General features: G+C 35.2%; 2 protein-coding genes across 2 annotated transcripts in view; both read left to right on the forward strand.

Annotated features, from left to right (window-relative positions):
- The first annotated feature begins 1746 nt into the window (after positions 1–1746).
- On the forward strand, positions 1747–11638 carry LOC113042590 (growth factor receptor-bound protein 7-like). The gene is made up of 15 exons (XM_026201555.1): positions 1747–2180; positions 4306–4450; positions 5571–5697; positions 5989–6145; positions 7086–7207; positions 7317–7391; positions 7472–7609; positions 7718–7828; positions 8618–8716; positions 8804–8884; positions 9042–9161; positions 9799–9853; positions 9976–10063; positions 10144–10237; positions 10324–11638. Exons 2-15 carry the CDS (start codon positions 4308–4310, stop codon positions 10468–10470), a joined length of 1557 nt encoding a protein of 518 aa, XP_026057340.1. The 5' UTR covers positions 1747–2180; positions 4306–4307; the 3' UTR covers positions 10471–11638.
- A 2255-nt stretch (positions 11639–13893) lies between these two features.
- The window catches only part of LOC113042572 (SRC kinase signaling inhibitor 1-like), a 46184-nt gene continuing 33472 nt past the window's right edge, over positions 13894–26605 (forward strand). The window contains exon 1 of the mRNA XM_026201513.1: positions 13894–14112. The gene's annotated coding sequence lies outside the window, so the exon portion shown is untranslated. The remainder of the gene's footprint in view (positions 14113–26605) is intronic.

Consider the following 26605-nt stretch of genomic DNA (forward strand, 5'->3'; position numbering starts at 1 on the left):
CCTTTTTCTTTATGTTCATTTCTTGTGTCCTGGAGAATCCTTCAGAAATCATTATAACATGCTATTTTGCTTATCAAGTAATATTTCTTATTATAAATGTAAAAAATGAAAAATGTGCCATTGTTTCACCAAAATACTTAAACCTGCATGTGTTAATGCAATTAGTAAAGCTGTAATCGTTATTATCCACAGATAGCTAAAGTGACTTAAAAATATTTTGCTGGGAAATATATGATGGTAAATGTTTATAAAGGAACGGAATAACAGAAGAGTTCCTCCTTAATCTGGTAAACCCACCATACCTGTGATGGAGAGAGGCAGAGGAAGGAATTCATTTTGCAATTTCAAAATAAATTTTCTTTATAAATTTGATTTAGAAACATTAGTTAGAGAGAAAAAAATTAGTTGATTACAAATCATCTCTGAAATTTTTTTTCCCCCTGAAAACTTCCAACTGTGGGGTAAAGTGTCAGATTCTAAAGGTAAGTGAAGGTAATCTTGAAAACTGTTTTGCAACATTTCACATATTGTGAAAAGTTGTCTAAAGTTGACAACAGGCATGCTGAAATATAATTAGTAGCCTATTAATTTGACTTAATTTCTTCTTGTCTACTAGACAACTTAAAAGGGATAGTTTCCCCAAATAATTTTGCCATAATTTAAAACCCTTGAAGTCGTTCATATTTGAAAGAATATTTGTTTTCGTCCATGCAAATGTCAATGGAGTCCAAAACAACATTGGAACGACCTGAGAGTGAGGCAGTGCTTTAAGTGGGCCAAAAGAGGTGCCGGTACTCTATTATAGCCAAAAAAAATATATATATTTTCTGTTTTTTTTTTTTTTTTTTTTTTGATGATTACCCTCATCCCCTGAGGTAACAACTATATTGAAGGGCTTTTATATACAGCAGTCAACAGACAACCTCAATAATAAATCATTTTATTAATTTGTGGATTTGCTTGAGCTAGAAAGAACTATTGAACATAAATAAAATGTGCAAAAAGGATTTTGAAAAAATACCCTTAGAAAGAGCTACTGCAGTACTGCATTCAAACATCCAAACTGACTCAAATGATTCGCGAACCAGCTTCGAACTCCCGAACATTCAAATGAATCACGCTCCGAACTCCCGAACTGATTCAAATAATTCGCGATCCTTAAACTGACTCAAATGATTCGCGAACCCGCTTTGAACTCCCAAACTGATTCAAATGATTCGCGAACCCGCTACGAACTCCCGAACTGATTCAAATGATTCGCGTTCCTCAAACTGACTCAAATGATTCGCGAATCCGCTTTGAATTCCCGAACTGACTCAAATGATTCGCGATCCCCGAACTGACTCAAATGATTCGCGAACCCGCTCCGAGCTCTCGAATTGATTCAAATGATCCGCGAAGCAGCTCCGATCTCCCGAACTGATTAAAATGATTTGCGATCCCCAAACTGACTCAAATGATTCGCGAACCCGCTCCGAACTCCCAAACTGACTCAAATGATTCGCGAACCCGCTCCGATTTCTCGAACTGACTCAAATGATTCGCGATCCCGCTCCGAACTCCCAAACTGGTTCAAATGATTCACGCTCCATACTCCGAGCTAGGAAGAATTAGGAAGCATGCATTGTGAAGGGCGCTCTGAAATGCGGCAGGATTAAAACCTCTATTAAAACAGATGTCCAAATGAACATACCGGTATGCTAAGTTCTGGGCGCACTGAGGTGGTGGTACGCTCAAGATCTATATTTGGAAGTGGCGGTACTGAGTACCGGTGCGTACCGGCCTACTTAAAGCACTAGGGAATTATGACACAATGATCATTTTGGGGTGAACTGTCCCTTTAAAAAGTTTCAACACAGTCAACTGAAGCTCGAATATATGACCTTTAAGCAGTCTGTTACGTATGACTAGAAGCACATGGGCTGTTGTAGAAAAACCAGCATGAATACTTGAGCTGCCTGTCTGTAAACTGTAGGAGTGTACCTCGCTGTCCTTCTGCACCTGCGCGTGCACGAGCTCCGCCCACGCGTCAGGTGTTTCAAACGAAACTGAAGTAAAGAGGATGTTAGTTACTCATGCCGCCTGGACTGGATGAAACACTTCACAAGCGCTCAAACTTAAGACTTCGTCACTATATATCAAACCAGACAACAACAGCAAGTGGACGGGTTTACATACAGGTGAGTTATTTACACGTTTTTAACTGTATGACTTAAATTAAACTCTAAAATGTTCACATATTAGTTGAACAGAAGCTAAACTGTCTACTGTAAGAGACTCAGATTCATGATCTAAATTGATCCTGAGCTCTTAATATACACTGTGTCCTAAAGGTTAGTGTCAAGGAATATGCTTTTATGTTTTGTTTAATGAGTTTGAACTACACAACCGCTATAATACGCTTCACAAAAATGACAGGTACAACAAAACTTTGATATGGCATGCCATAGAGTACTGAATGATAGGGTTATTTGTGATCAAAAACAATAATTACAGTGTCAAACTGATGTCCACATTACGCAATTCACTCTCTAATGGTGTTTTCAGTTAGTAAAATAGGCATAAATGTCTGTTTATGAGCATCATCTGTACAAATCTGTAAAATTATTAAATGTGTTCAATGTCATTATTGTAAAGAAACAAACAAACAAATGTAAAACAATAGTGTGTACAAGCTTTATAAATTTGTGTAGGCTTAGATGTATCTTGTTACACTATTATATTTGCTAATTGGTCTTTTTTGTTTAATATTAGTGAGTTAGTGTTGAATAATATCCAGCATGATTTTAAAAGGGATAGTTCACTCAAAAATGAAAATCACCCCCTGATTTACTCACCCTCAAGAATCCTAGGTGTATATGACTTTCTATTTTCAGACGAATACAATCAGAGTTATATTAAAAAATGTCCTTGCTCTTCCAAGCTTTATAATGGCAGTGAATGGGTGTTGAGAAGCCAAAAAAGTGCATCCATTCATCATAAAATCTACTCCTCACAGCTCTGGGGGTCTCTACCACCATTCACTGCCATTATAAAGCCAGAAGAGCCAGGGCTATCTTTTTCTCTTTTTTTATTTTCTTTTTAAATATAACCCTGATTGTAGTCATATACACCTAGTATGACTTGGTGGGTGCATAAATCTCGGAGTAATTAGAATTTAATGGAGAGCTATTTCTTAAACCGTAACCCAAGGGGAACAAAAAGAAAGAAAGTTGGGTAAAACTGCTCTAAAATATTGAGTATTGTTTTTTTCAGTAACGTTAGACTCAGCAGCTGCTTTATTACATATTAAAAATATTTAAACTATTTATGTTTGCATGTACTTTCATTTGATAAAAGTCAGTTGTTTACATAGTTTGTCGATGCTTTATTATTCTACACTTCTTTTTAAACATCGGTGATGAAACAACATCAAAGCAGAACAAACAAACAGGTGCACAACTGCTTGCACTTTCATTTCTGCAACATGTGTGACTGTCATCACTTTTGGTTTAACCTGTAGGCTCTCTGAACTCGCCGTTTCTTGATGCATGTTTTAGGAGAAACCCACAAATGCATTTTCTCTTTGTGGTCTCTGTGGTTTACCCTCTTTGTTATTTGATGTAAGTAGAGCCCACAGCCTTGTACAGGGACAATAGAGCTTTATTTGCGGAGAGTGACATCACGTTTTTTATTTGACAGGTACATGGTAGTGTTTAAGGTACAGAAAAGAAAGGAACTGTGTGTTATTTGTTTGTGTACTTTCATAAATATTAGGAAGTATGATTAGTTGATTGCTTTCCAACCCGAGAGCACTCTCTGTGTTTAGCAGATACAGACTTGCTGAAAAGTGTTGACATGCATTTGTTTATCACTTGCTGTGTGTTTGTTGGTTTAAGAGGTGAACGGTTAAGTTTCACTGCCAGCTTCCTGGTTCACAAGTTCTTTCTTTGTGCGATCAGACACAGTCAACATATGAGTGTCTAGTCAACAGTTCTGTTTCCTTTAGCAACAGCAAATAAAAGATTCATAACCAAAGGTGTGACTGAAAGCCTTGCTCACACCGACTTGGCACACGTCATTGTTTTTTTTTTTGTTCTTGGCTGAAAATCAGGTTCTGGCGTGTTGAGTAAAATCTATTCTTGGGAAGGGAAGCTGTTTGTACAAAGGAAGGAAAACAGGAAATTTTGAATATTGTTGTGACACGTGGATGGTGTAGACTGGAGTAGCAAATAGTTTGATATGTGAGTCACACCTGGAAGTGTTCAAATCATTTTTTACGTCTGACATTTCTAAACGGAGCATTCATCTCGTGTCTCTCGGCAGTGATGGAGGTGGAAGTGTTTAGGAGGTCGATGATTGAGACCGTCTCCAGAAGAGATTCTGTTTCTGTGAAATGTTCTCCAGCTTCCCAAAACCTTCGGATGTCAACACCTCGATCCATCCCTCTGAGCATCAGAAACACCCACAGGTAACGCATGGCACTTGGTGCTTATTGTATTGCTTGACTGTGCTTGAAAATTCAAAACTGGCCTGCTATACAAAAAAAAAAAAAGAATAACGCTTTAATTCTTTAACATAAATTAACTTATATTTTATTTTAAACTATAGCAATAGTGTATAACCAGCTTCAAAGTTCCAAGTTGTTTTTAAATATGTAATTGTTTTTAATTTATATTTTATATACATCATTTTATTTCTTGAAATCTAATTCTTAATCATTTATTTTGTTTTGTTACATTTTATTTTAAACCATAGCAACAGTGAGTAAATGGCTTCCAAGAGTTCCAAGTTGAATTTAAAGATGTTATTTATATCTTAAATATTTTTTTTCATTCAGTATTATTATTGTTTAAACAATAGCAATATTGTATACACAGCTTCAGACAGTTTGCAATTTGAGTTTAAAGATGTTATTATATTTTAAATATATAATTTCAATTCCATTAGTATTTTTTTTCTTTTATTTTAAACTATACTAAGTGTATAAACAGCTTCAGACAGTTCTTAGTAAAGATACTTAAGATGTTGTTTATATTTGAAGAAGTTATTTATATTTACATTTCTTTCATTCAGTATGAATCTTTTTTAGAACAATAACAATATTGTACAAACAGCTTTTGACAGTTGCAAGTTGAGTTAAAATGTTATTTATATATTTTTTTAAATTATGTTTTAAATGTATAATTTTAATTCAATTTAAAATGTTTTATTTAATGTTATTTTAAACTATAGTAATAGTGTATAAGCGGCTTCAGATGTCATAACATATAATTGATATTTAAAGATGTTATTTGTATTTTAAATGCATAATTTATTATATTATTTAGTTTTTATTTTATTTTACTATAGAGCTGTCCCAAGTTAAGTTGGGGTGGTCTTATTGCGATGGTTTATTTATTAATGCATGTTATAAAAAATCTTTAGTGTTCATTTGATCAATTTTAGCAAATGTTCATCAAATCCTGCCTCACATTATTCTTGTTAAATATCCTGTTTCAGTCAGAAATATGTCAAAGATTACGGAAACAAAACATGTTGACACGTTCTTATTCTTCCTGGTCTTGTGATTTTATCATTCCGACTAAAAGGGAGTTTCGAGCTTCATCTGCACCTTTGATTCCCAATCCGTTTCCGGAGCTCTGCAGTCCGACTCCGTTCCCGGTGCTGACCGGATCCCTCGGCGGGAGGAATCCCCCCTCTAACAGCAGCACACACGTAAGAGGCCTGGATGGTATAAGTTCTGACACAAATGATAGATAGTTGCCTGTGGCACAGTGAATTCACAGCAGTTATGATCCTCAGGGGAAAAACAAGCGTGCATGTACACAAACACATCACAGGCTGTCAGTTCATAGACTTGTAAATAAACATGCACAACACAAGCACATTCTTTGGCACTGAGAAAAGTTCATGACCTTTAACAAAACAAGCATGAAAGGTCTAATGCATTTGCGTGCATCTTAATTTCTGAAGGATTTACAAACCGATTCTTGTTTATTTTCGAAGGTGCTTCGGGTTTTTGGGGATGCTACACACAGTCGGTCAGTTTTGGTGACGTCTGGGACGACGGCGCATGATGTCTGTAAAATGTTAGCGCAGAATGCACACTGTACGGATGAGGAAAGCTGGGCTCTCATTGAACATCATTCTGCTTTAGGCCTGGGTAAGACTTGGTGTTATTGTACTAAAATGATATAATGCAATTACTGATACACTTCTAATACTCTCCTTTGAGTTACATCTTCCGTAATGTACCTTATTAATGAAAGTACTTTCATAATGTGATGTAAAATCACATACTTCACCCACAAAGGAAGTCTGATAGTAATAAGATTTGTATTGGAAAACAGTGGGTTGCTGCTTTGCATTCACTTAGATGTTTGCATGCACTTGATTTTGCACTGTAAAACATAGATGTGCTATCTAGGGTTTTTGCTTTTGACCAATCAATAATATAATTGCACATTCATGTCTCATTGTTTGGACAAAATCCACTGAATTCCCTTGTTTGCGTAGAAATAATGCCAAGACAAATGCTGGCATGTCTCGTGCTTTTATAATAAGTGATTATTCGATCATGCATGGGGTGTTGTGGAAAATAGCCTTGAAATGAACACAACCAACGTGTTTTACAGGCTTTTACAGTAGCTTTAGTTGTGCTTTCGACAGGTGCTGGAGAGGACGAAACTTTAGTTTCGATGAATGACCGTTTAATTAGTAAAAAGTATGCAGCAACATTTCTTTAAAATAATTGCCTTACTAAACCTAGAGAATGTTAAATTTAATTAAAACATTTTATTTAAATGTTAAATATTTTTTTATATTTAATTTATAAAATTGTATTTATTTAAATTTAAAAATCCAGTTTTTCAATTTGTGAAATTTTAGTACATGTATTTTTTAATTTAGCTAAACTTTAATAAAATGTTTTAAATTAAAGTGAGGAATTTATTGATTCATTTTTAAAATGAGTCATATATTTCTTCTTAATCTAAGCTTATATCAGGTCATCCTTTAGGAACTATTTAGTTTAAAAACTGAAGGTTAGTGCTGTATGAGGAATAGCATTTGCAGTCAAACTTAGCGGGTTTTTTTCTGTTCAGAGCGCTGTCTGGAAGACCATGAGCTTGTGGTGCAGGTTCAGTCATCCTGGCCAGTAGAGAGCGACACAAAGCTGATCTTTCGTAAAAACTACGCCAAGTACGAATTCTTCAAAAAGCCTGTGGTATGAAAACACATTTGTATTTGTAAAGAAATGTTCACAATCCTGAACTTAAGTCTTGTGAAACTACCAAATGTAGACATTTTTACTTCTATTTTGTTACGTTATGCAGTTATTTTTCCCGGAGCACATGATCTCTGACAGCGCTGATGTCACTAAAGGCATGACATCATCAGAGCTGGTGCAGGTATGTTGATCTACAGCTTTAAAAACAGAAAAATGGCAATTTTATTGTCTTCATCACACTAGTACATGTCTGCCGTGTAGAATATGGTGAAGAGCGGCTCCTGTCCAGAGATTCAAGGCTTGCTCCATGTGAGAGAGGGAGGTAAAAAGTCCTGGAAGAAACTCTATTTCGTTTTACGACGCTCTGGATTGTACTGCTCTAACAAAGGACAATCAAAGGTGCCACACACAAAGACAAAAACACATTCACTCACACCCACAACGTGTAAAGTGTGTATGTACACATAAACATGCATATAAAATCTGGATGCGTATGTATGTTTGTAGGAACCTTGGCACCTGCAGTTTGTTGGAGATCTGGAAGATCTGAATGTGTTCACAGTATTCAATGGGCGTAAACTTTATGGGGCTCCGGGCGAGCATGTCTTCTGCATTAAGGTAGCCAATAGGAACAGAGTATCAGAGTATTTTATACTATTAGGCTGGTCATACATGGGGCAACTTCTTGAGCAATTTTGCCTGGTAACTTTTTTTTAGGAATGTTGCTTGGGCACTTTCCCAATGAGAATGGGTAACAAATTTCTGTCTTGATACTTTAGATCAGTCGTGAGATCTGTGTCTCGCCTTGTTGCCTGTTGAGGGCAACATTAATCAAAGTTGCCCAGCAACATCGTTCAAAAATTCGCCCCGTGTATCATCAGCATATAGTACTTATAAATATTTTTAATTAATATGTATTAAATTTTTTTTGGTTAATATTTTTATTTTAAATTATTTCGTTTATTTTTTTGCTTTTATTATCATTATTATTATTATTATTTTGTATATTTTAATTATAATTGGCTTTTTTTGTTTTAGTGATTTTTTTTTTTCAAATTAATTGTCAATAAATTTTGTCAATAATTTGTCAAATATTTTTTCAATTAATTGCCAGAGCAACATTTCAAATTAGTTTGTCTTTAATATATATTATTAGTGCTATATTTTATTTTTAGCTGTATTTTATTTAACAATGTTTCTACTATTTGTTACAATTTTAGTGAAAATGTATAAAAGCAATTCATAAAGCAGTTTGTTGACATTAAGAATGCAGTAGGATTTCTTTTAGGGTTAGAGTTGGTCTATAATAATGTTAATTTGCTTCACATAACAGTATTAGAAGTCTATGGTATTTCCTCATGTAGACAGTTGGATGAACATGAATGTGTGTTTGTTTGTGTACGGTAGGCCTCAAAAGACAGGTTTCGCTGTCAGAATTTGAAGCTGATGTGTGCTGACAGTGAGCAGAGTCGTACATGCTGGATCACGGCTTTCAGATTGTTTAAGGTACATGGACACACACACAAACACAAGGACAAGGACTCACTAAGAAAGCTAGATCCATCTGAAACCTGCAGTGTGTGTGTGTTTTAGCATGGGAAGCAGCTCCAGTGTAATTACCAGCTGTCCCAGTCCAGCACCAGACTTCACAAACCATCACGACCAGACTCCAAGGTACAGGAAACATCTACGAAGCTTTAAAAAGAAAAAAAAAAGAGTCTTTACAACTTGTGCACCATGTTCTGCAGACCTAGGTTGGCTTTGTGTGGGGAGCAGACTGTTAATGTAAGTTCTTCACTGAGTTTCTCACACACACACGTGTCATCTTCAGTACACAGACCGGGACGAGTCGATGGTGGCCATGGATTTTACAGGGAAGAGCGGTGGTCGAGTGATTCAGAATCCACATGAGGCCCAGAATGCAGAGCACGAGGAAGGACTCAACTGGAGGGTGTGTGTGTGTGTGTGTGTGTGTGTGTTTGTGCTCAAGAGAAACTATTAAATTAATTTTTGAAAAGAATTAATGCTACAGACACATGTGTTGTTCAGACTTCCGTAAATAATTTCATGTTTTTAAAAGAAGTCTCTTCTGCTCACCAAGGCTGCATCTATATGATCAAAAATACTGTAAAAGCAGTAATATTGTGAAATAATATTGCAGTTTAAAAATAATAATATATTTAAATAAATAAATAAAGAATATTTTAAAATGTTAAAAATACTTCATATATTTTTGTGGAAAAATGTTCAGGACTGTTTAATGAACAAAGTTTAAAAGAACAACATTTAGTTATAATATAAATATTTTGTCACTTTTAAACAATTTGATACATCCTTGAAAAAATAAGTAAAAAAAAATCTCTCTCTCTCTCTCTCTCTATATATATATATATATGTATATATATATTATATGAGATATAGATATAGATCAATAGATGTAATATTATAAATATTATATACATTCTTTATTAGTTATTATTATGAAATTATTATTAATAAATTATTTTTACAACACATAAAAAAAGGTTGATAAAATCATTACCTGAGCTGTGTAGATGTTTCTTTAGTGTGATATTTTTGTGTTTCAGAAGAGAGAAGCGTTACGTCACAGTTTACCCACTAGCAGTCACGGGTCACAGACCGGTGAGGCTCACCTCAATAAAATATATTGTCATCATCAAGAAAGAATCTCTCATTACTAAAAGCTTTCTGTGTGTGTGTGTGTGTGTGTGTGTGTGTGTGTGTGTGTGTGTGTGTGTCTGCAGCGGTTCATCAGGTCCAGCCGTGGTTCCATGGGGGCGTGTCTCGAGCTGAAGCTCAAAGGCTATTGGAGGAGCAGGGCCAGGTGGATGGGTAAGAATCTCCAGGTTATGTGATTATCATATACACCTGCCGTGTACAGTTGTGTTTATATAGTTTTCTCCTGTCTGCAGGATGTTTTTGATTCGTGACAGTCAGCTTCATGCGCAGTGCTTTGTGTTGTCCTTGTGTTTTAAACTGAAGACCCATCACTACCTCATCATTCCCGTAAGTCTTTCTTTCTTATTGTGTGTGTGTTTTACATCAGGCCTTACACGAGACAGTCTCATCTGGACCTCTCTTTCTCTCTGTAGTTGGAGCAAGGAGATAAACAGTACTACACGATGGACGATGCTGTCACACTGTTCACAGATCTGCTGCAGCTGGTGGAGTTTCACCAGATCAACCGCGGCATCTTACCTGTGTGTCTCAAACACCCCTGCACTTGCATTGCACTCTAAACCTTCACCTTTGACCTCTTCCTCAAAACTAGCATCTAAATGACCCAGCACCAGTCTACAGACCATGAAAGTTTTCATTTTACGACTCGCAGTGGATGTCAGGACGTTCACCGTTTTCAGTAACCCCAAAAAAGACTTCATTTCTGTACATAGAAATGTTATTTATATTTTATATACCTCTAGCACACTGTAGAGCTCTTTACTATTTAAAAAATACTCTAATTGTTTATGGACTGCTTGTTTAAAGCCATTTGTATTCAACATGCTTCTGTCCGGGAATGTTTCTAAACCGGAAAGCGCACAATCGTGGGGGAACTTCCTGCTATTCCTTCCTTCAACACTAGGTGGCGCACTGGTGCTTTGAATGCGGTACTGCTCAGGAATTCTTCACTAAGCAATAGTCATGCAGGGATACATTAATGCATATATGAAGTTGCAGAAGGAGGCGATTTCAATGTAGCAGATTTATTATTATTATTATTCATAATAATTGTATTTTTTGTTCAACATTGTTTAATTTAAGGGTGTTTTTTTCATAATATTGACGTTTAAGATAATTGAGACCAGTTTATGTTTGCTTTATTTTATATTTGTATTTAGTGTATTGGTTAACAGTAGTGCTTGGTTGTGCGCATGTGGTTTAATTTTGACCAAAGCCTCAAGTTGAAGTTTTTAAGTAAACGGAATGTTTGTGTTTTAGAAGTTTGAATCTGTGTGCGTGCTTGTTGTTTTTCTGCATTAAACTGTATTTGACTCTCAGCAGGACCGTTTCTGGAGACGAACCTTCAGATTGTGTATGTGTGTGTGTGTGCATGCTTCAGTTAACTTGACATCACAGTGCATCAGTTGTCAGGTCTCCACTGTGTTGTTGCCATGGAGATTATTCCTGTAATATTCAGGGGAGGTCATCTGTCCAGGCAGTAGTATACACTGTATGCTGTGACTGATTTGCATGACTCACTTTGAATCCGATTATTGAATGAGATGGTGATTTATTCAGATGTAAGTGCGGTGATCACCTCACTGCAGCTGTTGATAAATCATCCATTAATCCTGTGTTATAAGGGTAAATAAAGGAGGCGGTGATCAGTCACTGAGTCGGGGAAAGACGCTTCATTCATCCTGACAATAATAAATAATAAAGTGCGAAGTTGTAGAGTCTAAAGAATCAATATGGACTGAGTTCTGTTTTCAACAGAGTAAAAAAGGATGTTAGCTAACATATTCAATTCAAGTTTATTTGTATAGCGCTTTTTACTATACAAATCGTTACAAAGCAACTTTACAGAAAATTATGTTTCTACAATATTTAAATATAATATTATAAAATATAGATAAAATTGTTTAATTTCATATAATTGTGTGTGTGTGTGTGTATATATATATATATATATATATATATATATATATATAGCGAGAGAGAGAGAGAGAGAGAGATTTATAATAATATATAATTATAATTTAATTTGTTTTTAGAATTCAATAATAATATTACTAATTCGTCCCCTTGGAATTATAAGGTTCTATCTGACATTTTTGTCAAAATTGAATTATTCAAATATTCTTATCCTGTGACAATTTATTTACATTATGTGATGTTTTATTTTAAGTTGTGTACATTTTGGGATTTTTTTATTGAAAAAACAAAAAGGTTCTATCTACAGAAGTCTATGAACCACACAAAAACTTTAAAGCTCAATATCTCAAAACCTTAGAATTCCAAGGGGACGAATTATAATTATTTGATTTCTTAATTATAAATGCATTTTATATATATATATATATATATATATATATATATATATATATATATATATATATATATATATATATAATATTGATGTTTAATTAATTAGAATAGATAATTATAATATAATTTAATATTTCAAGGTGATGTAAATGAATGGCATACATTTATTTTGCAGCTATGTATTTATTAATGGTATATTTACTTTGAGGGTAAATAAAGGAGACAATGAGATTTGGATTTCAGTTATTAATTTATATATATATTTTTTATAGTGTTCATTCTAAGCAAAGCCATTATATAATTCAGTGTTGTTTTGGCTTGTGTTTTTTGTGTCCCTTTTTGTCTTCACCAGCTTGCCGTAGCTCCACCTGACCTACAGCAGACACTCAACCAGTCAGTCACCCCTCTAACGTATTTATGAGGAATGCATAAAAGCTTCATCTCCACCTTTCCAATCCACACACATTTATCATACACACACGTGAACACGCTCAGACTGTAGCTGTGCTGGAACTAGGCCACAGAGACACAGAACAACACATGAAGCTGCTCCAACTGGGTTCAAATCAGTTTCATTTGAAGAAGATCAGGAGTTTGATTCATTGTTGCAGTTAAAGCATAAGTGTGCAAGTAATTCTGAGATCTTATAATTCATTATTTTACCTTCTAAAATAAAGTCTGTCCTGTCCGAAGTGCCTTTGCTGATCGGTTCATTTTTACTTGATGACCAACATAATACAGCAAATCAAATTTAAAATGGGTGTTTCAACCTTTATTATTAACTTTTACATTCTGATTTGACTTAAAAAGTATTTAAGAATGAATATTTTTACAATTATGCATGCTACTTATAATTTTATATTATTATGTAAATGTATTTTAAGATATATTTTATGCAATTTATTATATTTTAATTTTTAAAAACATTTTGTTGTGATATTTACATTGTATTTTAAATTGCTTTAATAGCATTTATATGTAATCCTTTAATATTTAAAATTATTCCAAAATAAAATATTTGATAGAAATTGTTTTAATACCTATATATTTTGCTTAAGTTCTGTGGAATTTGTGTGTGTGTGTGTGTGTGTATGTATATATATATATATATATATATATATATATATATATATATATATATATATATATATATATATATATATATATATACACACAAATATGTATGTGTGTGTGTGTGTATGCATATTTAAATCATATTTAATTTATATTATTAAATATGTGTTAAGATTTCATAAATTTTAAATTAGTTAAAAAGAAATATATTTTCTATAAATATACACTTGCTTAGATTCTTTGATATTTGTTATTTATAAATATTTCATTTTTATAAATATATTGTTATATTTTATTATATGCATTTTCCTAGAGTGCGTTTTATTACAGTATGATTACGTTTTCAGTTACTACTTCTTGTGCAGTGCATCATTATTAATTGATTATAGATGACCTTCATTATCTTTATTTCAGATCTCTTCTGGCTTAATTTTTCCAAAGCTGTAAATGCAAATCAGCCTCTGCAGTTAATGTAGTGTTGCCATCCTGCAATTATCCCTCTCTTTTTCCCTCGTCAACTCTCCCCCTTTCTTCCTCATTATGGTTCAATCCAAGAACCTGCTGGGCCCATGTGTATCGTATCGGGTCACTGTACCTTTAAGAGGAGGAGGGGGGCTCCTGGTGGAGCGGGGGGTTTATGAAAATCAGATGAGCTCGGTTTGTGCCATGCGGATCTACACACACACGTTCACACACACAGTTGCACACCACACTGGCCAGCAGACGATTCCCAGTGAAGACACGGATCTGAGAGGGAGAGATCAGGATGGGTGTTACAGGAGAAATGAAGGAGGACGAGACAGCACCAGCCTCAGCAGGTATGTGCCGTTATCCTCCAGGATTGAAGAATCCTGTCTATTCTCGTCATGAAGCAGTTTGAATGCAAAATTGATCCATTGGGGAACCACAAACTGTTCTGTTTCACACTGACAAACACAGAGCTTTGCAGGCACATGTTCTTGAAGCTCCAGTTTTGATTGCATTTTAATCAATATTCATGAGGCACTTTTTGTTCTAGTGTTCTAGTCGGAGGGGCAGAGAGAGAGAGAAAGAGACAGGCAGATGCATGTCTTTTAATGCATCTTAATGGAGAGCTGCATGAACTCCTGTCAGTGTGAATGCCATGGACCGATGGGATGTGGCGACTGTCTCTCCATCATTTTACGGACTGCAGAGAGTTAGACCGCTAGAGAGACAGACGAGAATAAAGAGGGATCCAAGAGGGAAAGGTCTGTCCTCTGCGGGAAAATGAGGAACAATTTTGAGACAGGAAGATGAAGGAACCTTGAATGCTTTTGAGGTGGGAGCAGAGCTCTGGAAGTGTGCAGTAATTTCAACTGAGAGAAAAGATTAATCCATGAGATGTGAGGGAGGAATATAATGGACTGAGAAAACAGGGAAGGGAAGAGATGTGACAGCAGAGGAGGTAGAGTGAGGAGTGAGGCGTGGAGAAAGGGATGAATGGATGAAGAGAAGCCTGGGCTGATGTACCCATCAATCCATGATGAATGAATCGCCAAATAATATTTGGGTTGCATGAACGCCCAACTGATCATATTTTGACTTTCAAGGCTCCTGTGCCGAATGATATTGGATCGCTCAAAAATAAAATAACTTACCCTCAGATTGTTTCAAAACCTTCACTAACATTATATGGACAGAAACACTTAGACACTTTTCAGAATATCTTCTTTGGTGATCCACAGAAGAACTAAAGTCACACCTGGTTTTGGAACGATTTGAGTGTGAGTCAGGAGGTCTTTACAAGAAACAATTTTCAACTAAAATTGATCATTTGTATGCATTTTGGCAATTCATTTACATGACAACGCATTTTTGGCGGACTGGAAATGAGTTTCAAAGTGCAAGTTTTTAAAAATGATACCGTTACCGTTTCCATGCAAACAACGCAATTGAGAATTTGTGAAAACTTTGTAGTGCCCAATGATCTTATTGTGAATGGTTCATCCATGTTTCATGTAATTCTTAATCAAAATGTCATAACTGGAACTTCTGGTGAAACAGCAGACTTCTATCTGGTGATGTATGCTGGACTTCTCCTGTCACTTCGTCAGCTTTAACCTCGCCCCTTCACTCGAATGTACTTCACAATAGGAAGAAAAGATCTTAAAGGGTTAGTTCACCCAAAAATGAAAAATATGTCATTAATAACTCACCCTTATGCTGTTGCAAACATGTAAGACCTCCTTTTATCTTCGGAACACAGTTTAAGATATTTTAGATTTAGTCCGAGAGCTCTCAGTCCCTCCATTGAAACTGTGTGTACGGTATACTGTCCATGTTCAGAAAGGTAAGAAAAAAATCCTCAAAGTAGTCCATGTGACATCAGAGGGTCCGTTGGAATCTTTTGAAGCATTGAAAATACATTTTGGTCCAAAAATGGCAAAAATTACGACTTTATTCAGCATTGTCTTCTCTTCTGTGTCTGTTGTTAGAGAGTTCAAATCAAAGCAGTCTGGATATCCGGTTCGCGAACGAATCATTCAGTTCAACAAATCGAACTGAATCGTTTTAAAAGGTTCGCATCTCTAATACGCATTAATCCACAAATGACTTAAGCTGTTCACTTTTTGGCTGACACTCCCTCTGAGTTCAAACAAACCAATATCCCGGAGTAATGCATGCACTCAAACAATACACTTACTGAACTGCCGATTTGGTGAACTGAATGATTCGTTCGCGAACCGGATATCCAGACTGCTTTGATTTGAACTCTCTCTCACAACAGACATGGAAGAGAAGACAATGCTGAATAAAGTCGTCGTTTTTGCCATTTTTGGACCAAAATATATTTTCGATGCTTCAAAGAACTCTAACTGACCCTCTGATGTCACATGAACTACTTTGATGATGTTTTTCTTACCTTTCTGAACATGGACAGTATACCGTACATACGTTTTCAATGGAGGGACCGAGAGCTCTCGGACTAAATCTAAAATATCTTAAACTGCATTCCGAAGATAAAAGGAGGTCTTACATGTTTGGAACAGCATAAGGGTGAGTTATTAATGACATAATTTTCATTTTTGGGTGAACTAACCCTTTAACAAGATAAGTATGTTACATTCTCAGTGTTGCCACAAGGGGCGCTACAGTGGGCATTACTTAGCAGGCAAGAATTGCAAAATAATGATTATTTCCAAATAGGTTTCTGAAAGTCACAGTGTTCAGGCGGTTTGGAAAAACCAACCTACAAATGGCTTACTTGTTTTTGAAGGATAAATTGGGATATGAGAATCGGTTTCAGCGTTACGATTTTCTAATACAAAGCATTAAGATGCAGATATGTGGCAGAAGGTGATGATGGAAGTCTTGGTCGACTGCCATCATGTCTGGATTGTAATATTAGATCCTTAAATGCATAAAACTCCCTAAAGTCTTTACAGCTCCATCCGTGTCTTTTCACACGTATGCCCATCACATCTTGGGAACATATTTGTAGTTCTCGTCCCGCTGCTCCAAGCAAGTGTTTTCTTGTTTGATTTGTACGGTTTGATGATTGTACATCTCGTACCTCAGAGAGTCGTGTCGTGTCTGATGGTAACGCTTCACTCATCACAACAGCGTCTGTGTCTCCATGGGACGGTGTGCATTTGGTGTCTGAGATAAAGAGAGAAGGAAAAGTTGTGTGTGCATGACGGAGCAAAAAAGAGGAATAAGGAGCAAGCGGATGTATTGCTGTAGGGATGTCATGAACATCTGTCTCTCTGTCAATGAAGCTTCAAAAACTGATGCTGGAAGTAGATTTAGGAACCCAGAGGAGTAAGACTGACTGTGTTTGAGAGAGAGAGAGAGAGAGAGAGAGAGAGAGAGAGAGAGAGAGAGAGAAGTGGAAAGACAGAATAAGAAAGAGAAAGACCTGGGCCCTCATTTATTAAGAGTGTGCAATGAGTGCGTAAGCACAGTTTAACGCAAAGTGTGTGATCTACAATAAATGTCATTATAATTATTAACCTCATTAGAATTATTAGATATATAATATAAAATAATATAATACAATATTTTGGAACCTACAACAGTTAAAGACAAAAATGTATTTTAATTCAGAGATAAGTGCATTAAGAACATACTTTTTTATATAAATATTTTGTAATATTGTCACTTTTGATCAATGTAATGCATCGTGGCTGAATAAAAGTACATTGTTCCTATTTATATATTTATTCATATATCATTCATCTGTATTTAGAAACCTTGTTGTTTACCATCTCTAGTCTTCAGTTTATGTTTGATGAATGCATTTATGGTTTGGCTGATGCTTTTGTCTAACGTGACATGATTGCATCAGTATGTGTTCAGAAAAGACTGGCATGCTGGCAGAATGTGTATGGGTCTGAGATAAAGAGTGAAGTGCTTTCTAAAAAGATCAGTTAGCTGTGTATTTAAACATGCAGAAAACACACACGTTCACACAATACCTCGCAGGAAAAAGCACTCTCCGTAAGTGATTTTATTAGGTTGACATGCTTAAATTTTGCTCTTGCTGACCACAGCTTTTCTCTCTCTCGCTAATGCACACACTGTAAAGCTTCACACTTGATTTAGCACATTTGCAAGATACCATCCAGAACATACCAACCACACAAACACACACACACACACACCGAGCATCAGATGAGCTCTCTGCAGTGTTATCTGGTGCTGAGGTGACCGCGTGAGTCCCGCTGAAGAGATAGGAATTAAAGAGCCGCTCACTCACTCACTCACTACTGAGGAAGGAAGAGGAGGGAGTCGGCTAAGGACTAAATGAGTGTCAGGAGAGATGGGGTGGAAGAGGCTGATAGGAGAAGAGAGACAGGCTCTGTTACTGTGGGTCCCTGTAGACTGCATGGATTAGGAAGACAGGCGCATGTGCAGCGGCGTGGATAGATGGATTACAGTGATGCATTGACTCTCAGCACACAGACACAGTGCTGCAATACTGCCTATTAATACAGTAATACAGAACAGAATGACTGCATACCAGTGACATCATACAATACACGGTACAGTACAGCACTACACATGTACAACATCTATCTATCTATCTATCTATCTATCTATCTATCTATCTATCTATCTATCTATCTATCTATCTATCTATCTATCTATCTATCTATCTATCTATCTATTAGGGATGCACGATATTGGATTTTGGCCGATATTCGATATGACGATATTTTCAAAATAATTTTGGCCGATGCCGATACCGATATCGATATGTATACAAATATATACTGATATATTTAAACTTTAATTTTACTGAAGAGAAATCCATGTATCTCTTCTGTACTGATTCTACCATAAATTTATTATTTTACAAATGTAGACAGACATTCACATCTGAAAAACAGGTCAATTATTTCACTTGGAGAATATCGGTTTGGCTCATCGGCAGAAATATTCATATCGGCCGATACCGATAATGGTCATTTTAAGCTTTTATCGGCCGATACCGATATTGTGCCGATATTATCGTGCATCCCTACTATCTATCTATCTATCTATCTATCTATCTATCTATCTATCTATCTATCTATCTATCTATCTATCTATCTATCTATCTATCTGCTATTGAGCTTTATTTCCTTTATTTCATAAAAGCACAGTTCCCCTTAACAAATCTCACAGCATCTATTCCTAGATAAAGCCAATTCTCTCCAGCGTCTTTATACCTGCGTCTCTGGAGATCCAGCCCCACGCTGAGCTATTGCTGCTGAACGCTTCAAATGCTAAAACGTCACGCTGTTGGTGAAGCAGTCAAATATGAAGCGATGAGATGCCAAGACGGAGGAGAGTGTTTACAGTATTTCATTTGGGTTTCAGATCATTCCGTCACTCACTAAGGGTTTGGTTCGTAAAATAGGAGTTTTAGTTATGAATAGTTGTTAAACTGTTGCTGACTGAACACCACTGCAAATAGCAACAGGCTAAAATTCACTCAGAACAGCTTAGGCCAGTAAAGAAAACTATGTAATACTCACTACTGTTATTCGTTTCTTCAAATGACGAACCTGGAGATTGAAGAATATTTGATGCTTAGGAGCTCAGCACTAGATATTCTTGATGAAAGAGGACGGTCGGATATTTATATTACACAAGCGTCATACTTCTTCTTTCTGAATATTTTGTTTTGTTCAGACAATTATCTGACACGACAGTTTCTCCTCCCGCGAGGCTTTGCATTCTTGTCAGAAAGACAGTGTGGAGAGGAAGACAGCGGCTCTCTTTTATTTTCACCCTGTCTCTCTCTCTCTCTCTCATTACTGTTTGGATTATGGATTTTCATATCAGGGCAGAGTTTCCTTTGAAGGCCCCTACAGCGGTGCTGCTCTACAGTAAGTGGGTTGCGTGCTTCTCTTCTCCATCATCATTTTCTCTCTCTCATTCTCTCTTTTCCCGGACATATTTAAAGTCGCGGGCTGTTAAACGCCTCTGGAATCATGCAAGTATTTTTAAACGCCTAGACCTCTTGCATATACCTCACACACACATGCTCAGAAAAATACATCTCTTAATGCTCTGATGTCGTGATGATGTGGCCATTCAGACTTTCATATGATGTAGGACGGCTGCTGCTCTGATTTCACTCTGTTTCTCTGTGTCTCCTAAAACTAATTTTATTAGTCTGGTAAAATGAGAATATAGGAGTGTGTTTTTGAGTGAGTAGTAGTATAATTAGCGTTGTTGCACTGGCATTTGAAGTCTTCAAGTGTTAGGTGGCAAATGTCTCTGATTTGACAGTCATTGTCAGTCCACAAAGAACAAAATCATGTTTTTAAGGTTTAATATTGACATTATGAACAACTTTGGATAATAATCACTGGGTTCGATTTTTCTCTGAGTTCCCTCGATCTGGGAAATATCTGTTGTATTATTTTTTAGGAAAGAAATTCTGGACAAATGGTCTTTTTTTCACAACTCTTCTCAAAGACTGCTGCATCATGTTGAGTTTTTTTTTGGACATGTATTGAGAAATTAATTATATTTGGTAGCCTTTTATTTGAGTTACTTGACCTCTGCCTGTCTATGACTGTTTTCAGACCTGTAGTTTGTGTTTTTGTTTGTTAGTTTTTTCCTGAAATAGAGACTAAGCTGTTACAATGCTGCATTTTCTTCTCTCTCTTTTTTTGGGTGTTTCAACATTATTCGAATTGGACCAGAATTTCATAAAAGCATTTCTGAATTTCAAGATTGACAGACAATGGCTCTGAGGGCTAATTATAAAAACTATCTTTCTGTTAATCACGAGAATATTGGAATGCTAAATATATAATAGTTGCTAAAAAGCTCTTTTAGAGCAAGAGACATGGTTATTATGAATTATAATGAACTGTAGAATGTGGTCCAAAGATCCATCAGGAATACTCGTAGTTATCCAGTACCTGTAAGGATATTTCATGTTCATAGATATATTTGACTGGATATTTTTATGCTGAGTTGGATTTCATTCCCAACAGTGGAATCATTCATCTAAAAACCGATTCAGAGTGTTGCAACTAAATCATAAAAAAACTACATCATAAACATTGTTGGGGAGTTACATGTACAGTAATGATGTTATGTAAAAACAGGACAGGCCTGGTTCTAGAGGGGGTTCTAGAGGGGGCTAAGCAATCAGTAGCACCCTCAGATAAAGCTGCAATAATAAAACATTTCATTGCAGATTTAGCAAACTGTCTAGTGCATTATGACTTGCGCTCTGGAGATTGATTTCTATTCAAACGTGGTTTTGCAGCGTTGAGCAGTGTAGCCAATCACAGACATATCTATTGATTTCTTGAGCGCAACAGCCAATCAGAGGCATTTAAGTTTGAATCCACTCACCGCTCAAATTGCCGGAGTGGGTTCAGGTATTGTGTTCAGCACTAATCATTTCATCATAACTGTATGCTTATATTAGAAAGTCTTCCAGTTTTGTGGATATTTAGACAAAGACCAGTCACTGTTATTATTATATGATATGTTATAGTTACAGTCAGGTGGCTATAATTAATTACACAGGAAATTGAGAGGCTATTCAATATTTGACCACTGAATTTACAAAAAAATTCATTTCAATTTTAAGAAGTGTTATCTTAACATGTCAACACTGCATCAGCTACTGATAAACACATTCATTTTCATTTGAATTCTCATTCAGTGCATTTATTTAACCATAGCATTTGCCTTTCAAACACATTAAAATTTAAAATTCATGTTACTTCTTATTTATATGTTAATGCAGGGATTCCCACATTTTTTTGTTATATATTTGTAACCTTTTTAATTTATTTTCTTTTTCTTTGTATTTATATATCAGTATGATAAAACGATTGTCCTATTTGAATAAGTGCTGTCAAATGATTAATCACGATGAATCACATCCAAAATAAAAGTTTTTGTTTACATAATACATGTATGTGTGCTGTGTATATTTATTATGTATATATATATATATATATATATATATATATATATATATATATATATATATATATATACGCACACATACAGTATATATTTTGAAAATATTATGTACAGTATACATTCACATTCATACAATATATATTATATATAAATATATTTAATATAAAAACTAACATAAAATATTTATCTTAAATATATACATGCATGTGTCTGTATTTATATATGTAAACAAAAACGTTTATTTTGGATAAGATTAATCACGATTATTCATGATTAATCATTTAGCAGCTCTAATTTAAACCAATGTGATAAATGAGTTGGGTTAAAAGTAATCAAAATGTAGTCTGATTATATTACCTAATATGTGTAATGTAAAGTATTATATTAATAACTACAGTTTTTGTCAAGTATGGAATCAGTAATGGATTACAATTAGAAAGTAATCTACCCAGCTCTGGTCTCTATGCGGTCTTCCTTCAGCCAATCCTGCATTGCTGGATTCAGGTTAATGTGCATGCATGTTTATCCAGATTTTGTCTTCTGGACATGTTTGTTATTCTTTCACGCATATGTTGGTTTTGACGTGCATATGCATGCAGACGGTTTTACATGCATGCTTACAAATAATAGTGTTGCAGTTGCTGCAAGCAGCCATTAAATCTGCTTTTCATTATCGCTAGATGACACTGAGGTCAGTGTAGCATGTTTTACTGCTGATGAACCATGCAGATAGATTGGTTATTCATTTAAGACACGTCCTCCGACACCCGGCGGTGCTCCTCACGAGGGGACTGACCCTGAGAACGGCTACATTAGTATCAATCCTCAATCTCTAACCGTTTAGAGCCTCCTGTGGGCGGTCTGTCGCAAGGTCAAAGGTTAAACAGAACCCTGTCCCTGCCGAGAGACTCCTGAGAGACAGAGGGAGAGATGCTAATTAAAACGTAGTGGCGAGGGGTCAGATTTTGTGCCTCGTTTAAATCTACTGGTGTTAAAACTCGGTCCGCTGACGATTTTCGTGATACGGGTTTCTCCTCATGGCAAAATTAATTAACATTCAGCCGTTGCCGCGATGATTTAATGCTCATACTTATAATTAGATAGTTTCCTCGTTATTTTCCCAAAGCAACATGCCTGTTCGGTGTGTGCGTAATAAGTTGTGCGCTGGATAACAAGCAAAAGGAGTTGGAGTTTTATTCCACTTTAGACCGTGTGTGTTTATGTCCCGCTGGATTATCTGCTAACGCTGATTAATATCTAATCAGATGTTCACCTTCCAGCAGGTGTTTCATATACTCTGAAATATCAGCCTCAAGTTATGATTGCTTCTTCATTTCCTCCATGACATCATCACTTCGGTATCTTTAATTTGGGATCATGCATATCTTGTGCCCTAATTTCCTGTGAGGAACTTGTGAACTGCACTGCAAAGAGGGATTTTCTTCTTATTTTTGTCTTGTTTTGGTATATAAAAACTGAATTTTTGATTAGTAGAATACATTGCAAAAAACATTTTTTAAAGCGATTTTCTCAGTATTTAGATTTTTTTTTTTTTTGAACCCTCAGATTATAGATTTCCAAACAGTTGTATCTCGACCAGATATTGTCAAAAAATGACCCTTATGACTGGTTTTGTGGTCTAGGGTCACAGATATGAAGCAGCACTACTGTTTTCAACATTGATAATAATCAGAAATGTTTCCTGAGCAGCAAATCAGCATTTCTAAAAGATCGTGTGACACTGAAGACTGGAGGAATGATGCTGAAAATTCAGCTTTGCATCACAGGAATAAATTTCCTTTTTTAAATATATTCAAATAGATAAATGATTTTAAATTGCAATAATATTTCACAGTATTATTGTTTTTACTGTATTCTATAAATAAATGCAGCTTTGGTGAGCAGAAGATACTTCTTTAAATATTTTTACATTTTACTAATCACAGACTTTGAAGAGTAGGAAAGGAAAGGAGGTGACTTGTGACCAAGTAAAGTGACCCATACTCTGAATTTGTGAAGTGCAAACACACAGCAATGAGTAGTGAAACACACACACATACACACACACACACACACACTGGGGTGCAGATGATATAACAGCACAGTAAATTGCCTTCAAACAGTGTTAGGCTTCTCACATGTTCTCTGATTTTCTTTCATTTTCATTTTCTGGATAGGGGGTCTTTAGATGAACTTCTCTATTACTGTGAGCTGCTGGACTGCTTATTGAAGTCCAGCACAGTCCAGACTGCTTTATTAAACACCTGTAGATGACGGATCTGCACTATGATATCATATTATTAAACTCAGCATGAATAATCCTTATTATTGCCTCTTTCTTTCTTTCTTTCTTTCTTTCTTTCTTTCTTTCTTTCTATTGCTCGTTTGCTCACTCTATGGCACACAAACGGTGTGTACAGTGTCCATGACAGTGTTTAACAGCGAGGTCACCGTCACCATGAGTGATGACCTCTGTTGTGATGTCATAATCAGAAGCACTGGACACGCCCCCATAAGGTCAAGGATTCTTGGAGTTTCTACGCTCTAAGATTACAATCAGGCCTGAAACAGGACTAGAAAAGAAATCAAAACACAATATCATCTTTCTCATATTTTAATAATTACATTTGAGATATTTACTTTTAATTTGTTTATATACGTTCCTTCAGTTAAATTAACAAGCAAGTTGCCTAAATATTTGATTTCTTATTTTTTTCCCTGACTGATTATTTCCAGAAATATTATATTTATTATATTATATAATAATAATTTGTTATATAATATTAAACATTTTTATTCATTCATATAATTTCCTACCATTAAATAAGCTATAAATAAATAAAAAAATTTTAACTTATGCAATTAACAGATTATATACAAAAGTATTATATTATATTATTGTACATTTATTTTTTATTATATTATAATTTTATTTATTCTATTTATTGAATTTTTTATTCGTTTATTTAATTTCCTAAATTTAAATTAATAAGACATTTATATTACGTAAATAAATGTTTTCTTAACTTGAAATGCCACTTATATAAACTAGTTTTTAATTTTATATATATACATATATGCTCATTCTTACATTTTTGGAACATTTTGTATGAGCCCCAAAATCGTACCTGTGCTTCACTTTTTCTGTTATTGCTTTCATTATCTCTCATCTGTTTCTTTCATAACCAAGGACAGAGAATAAGCAAAGAAAGAACAGAACTAGCTTTCTAATAAACCTGTCATTAGCCATGCAAATATTGTGGCTCTGGTTATGTTATCTGCTAAATGCAAATGTAAAACTGCAAGCCCTGATTGGTTCTTTGAGGGCTCTGCTAGCTGCTGATTGGTTGTCACAACTGGTATTAAAATTAACCTAAAGGATAAAAGTGTGTAACCATTTAATGTTTTAAATATTTGAATTCTTCGAATGAGTTTAAATGTTGTCCTGTTTTTAACATGTCTCTACCACTGCTGTGAATGTATGACTACCAATAATAATATTTATCTGAACATTGGCAGATGTTGGCAGGGCACAAGGGCTGATATACAGTAGGAGGCCTGTTTGGAAATAATTATTATCATTATGTTAGGTGCAGCCAGTGGCACAGAAATTACATACATCAGCTTTGATGGAGGGTTCTGGAGGCCATCAAGGCGTAATTGTTCCTGTCACTCCAGGTTTTTATTTTTTATTTTTTTTTTATAGTTATAATACAGCTTGGTAAGAAATGTCTTGCTTTATGTATTATTTGATTGCATTTATTTCCCAATTACATCGCAAGTATCTCTTTTGCGATTGCTTATATTTGGAGTTTTTTTAATTATTATAAAAAATAAAAAAAAGTGTTACTTCAACTGAAATAAAATTTAGATAAAAATAATTTTAGCTAGTTGTTAAGGCAACATATTTTAATTAGTTTATCTTGATTCACAAAAATAAAATATATAGACATATTTACAATAAAAAACTAATAAAAGTGACAAAAATGCAACAAAAGGACTAAATATTTGATCTAAAACAAAAAATAAAAACCTTTCCAGAATATTAATAAAAACTGCTGTATAACAGTATCTTGATGCTAAAATAACTAATTTCCTGCAGTTTATGCTTCAGACATGATTCATACTTTACATTCATGCATTTGCCAGCCACTTTTATCCAAAGCGTCTTAGACATTTTAAAAAATCAATTCATCACACACATTATCTTCAGAATGATGCAAAAATATAATTGTCTGCAAGTAGAACTCAACTTTAACCTGATGCATTGTTTGCTTTTAAACAAATATTTGTATTTAGATATTGTAATTTACTGCAGAAATGAATCACGTCACTCACAAAGAAATATGATATTGCGTTGAAAAGCACAAGATGCAAGCAGTGGAATGAAAAAAAAAAAGCTGGTTAAAAGTTCAAGGAATCAAGAAGCAATCCCCGGCTTTGAGATTTCCAGAGGCAAGGATCACATTTTCTTCAAGGGGAACAAAAAACGAGTTTATTTAGCCTAGAATTAAGTTCTTATTGTACTTGTGTATTATACACTTCTGCAGCATTTACTGCCTATAATACTGAGTGTAATAATACTAAGTGTCCTCTAGAGCAGGTGTGTTGTTTATTTGACTCCATCCCAGTCGTTGGTTTCTTCCAGAGCAACTCGCGTAATGAATAAATGATCCGTAATTAGCATTAAATGTTAAGTAGAGCTGTGTCTGGTTGTATTTGTGTGCTCACCTCACATTATTGTCACCGTCCTTGCCTTCTGGTGGGAAAAAGTGTGTTAGCCCAGCTGAGACTGTTTACACACTGACAGACATGACTTGTGTCCCTAGAAAGTTCAATGTGCTCTCAGCATCAGGCCGTATATAATGAGATGGAAGTGTATTTTTGAGTGCTAACTTTTCT

Source organism: Carassius auratus, chromosome 24, assembly GCF_003368295.1.
Source record: "Carassius auratus strain Wakin chromosome 24, ASM336829v1, whole genome shotgun sequence".
In the NCBI taxonomy this organism is placed as follows: Eukaryota; Metazoa; Chordata; class Actinopteri; order Cypriniformes; family Cyprinidae; genus Carassius; species Carassius auratus.

What these genes read in the sequence shown, in the direction of transcription:
- LOC113042590 (XM_026201555.1), top strand. Translation starts at nt 4,308, where the DNA reads ATGGAGGTGGAAGTGTTTAGGAGGTCGATGATTGAGACCGTCTCCAGA. An exon ending in AATTCTTCAAAAAGCCTGTG is followed by an intron (nt 7,208 to 7,316) that starts GTATGAAAACAC and finishes TACGTTATGCAG; the next exon opens with TTATTTTTCCCGGAGCACAT. An exon ending in CATCACGACCAGACTCCAAG is followed by an intron (nt 8,885 to 9,041) that starts GTACAGGAAACA and finishes TGTCATCTTCAG; the next exon opens with TACACAGACCGGGACGAGTC.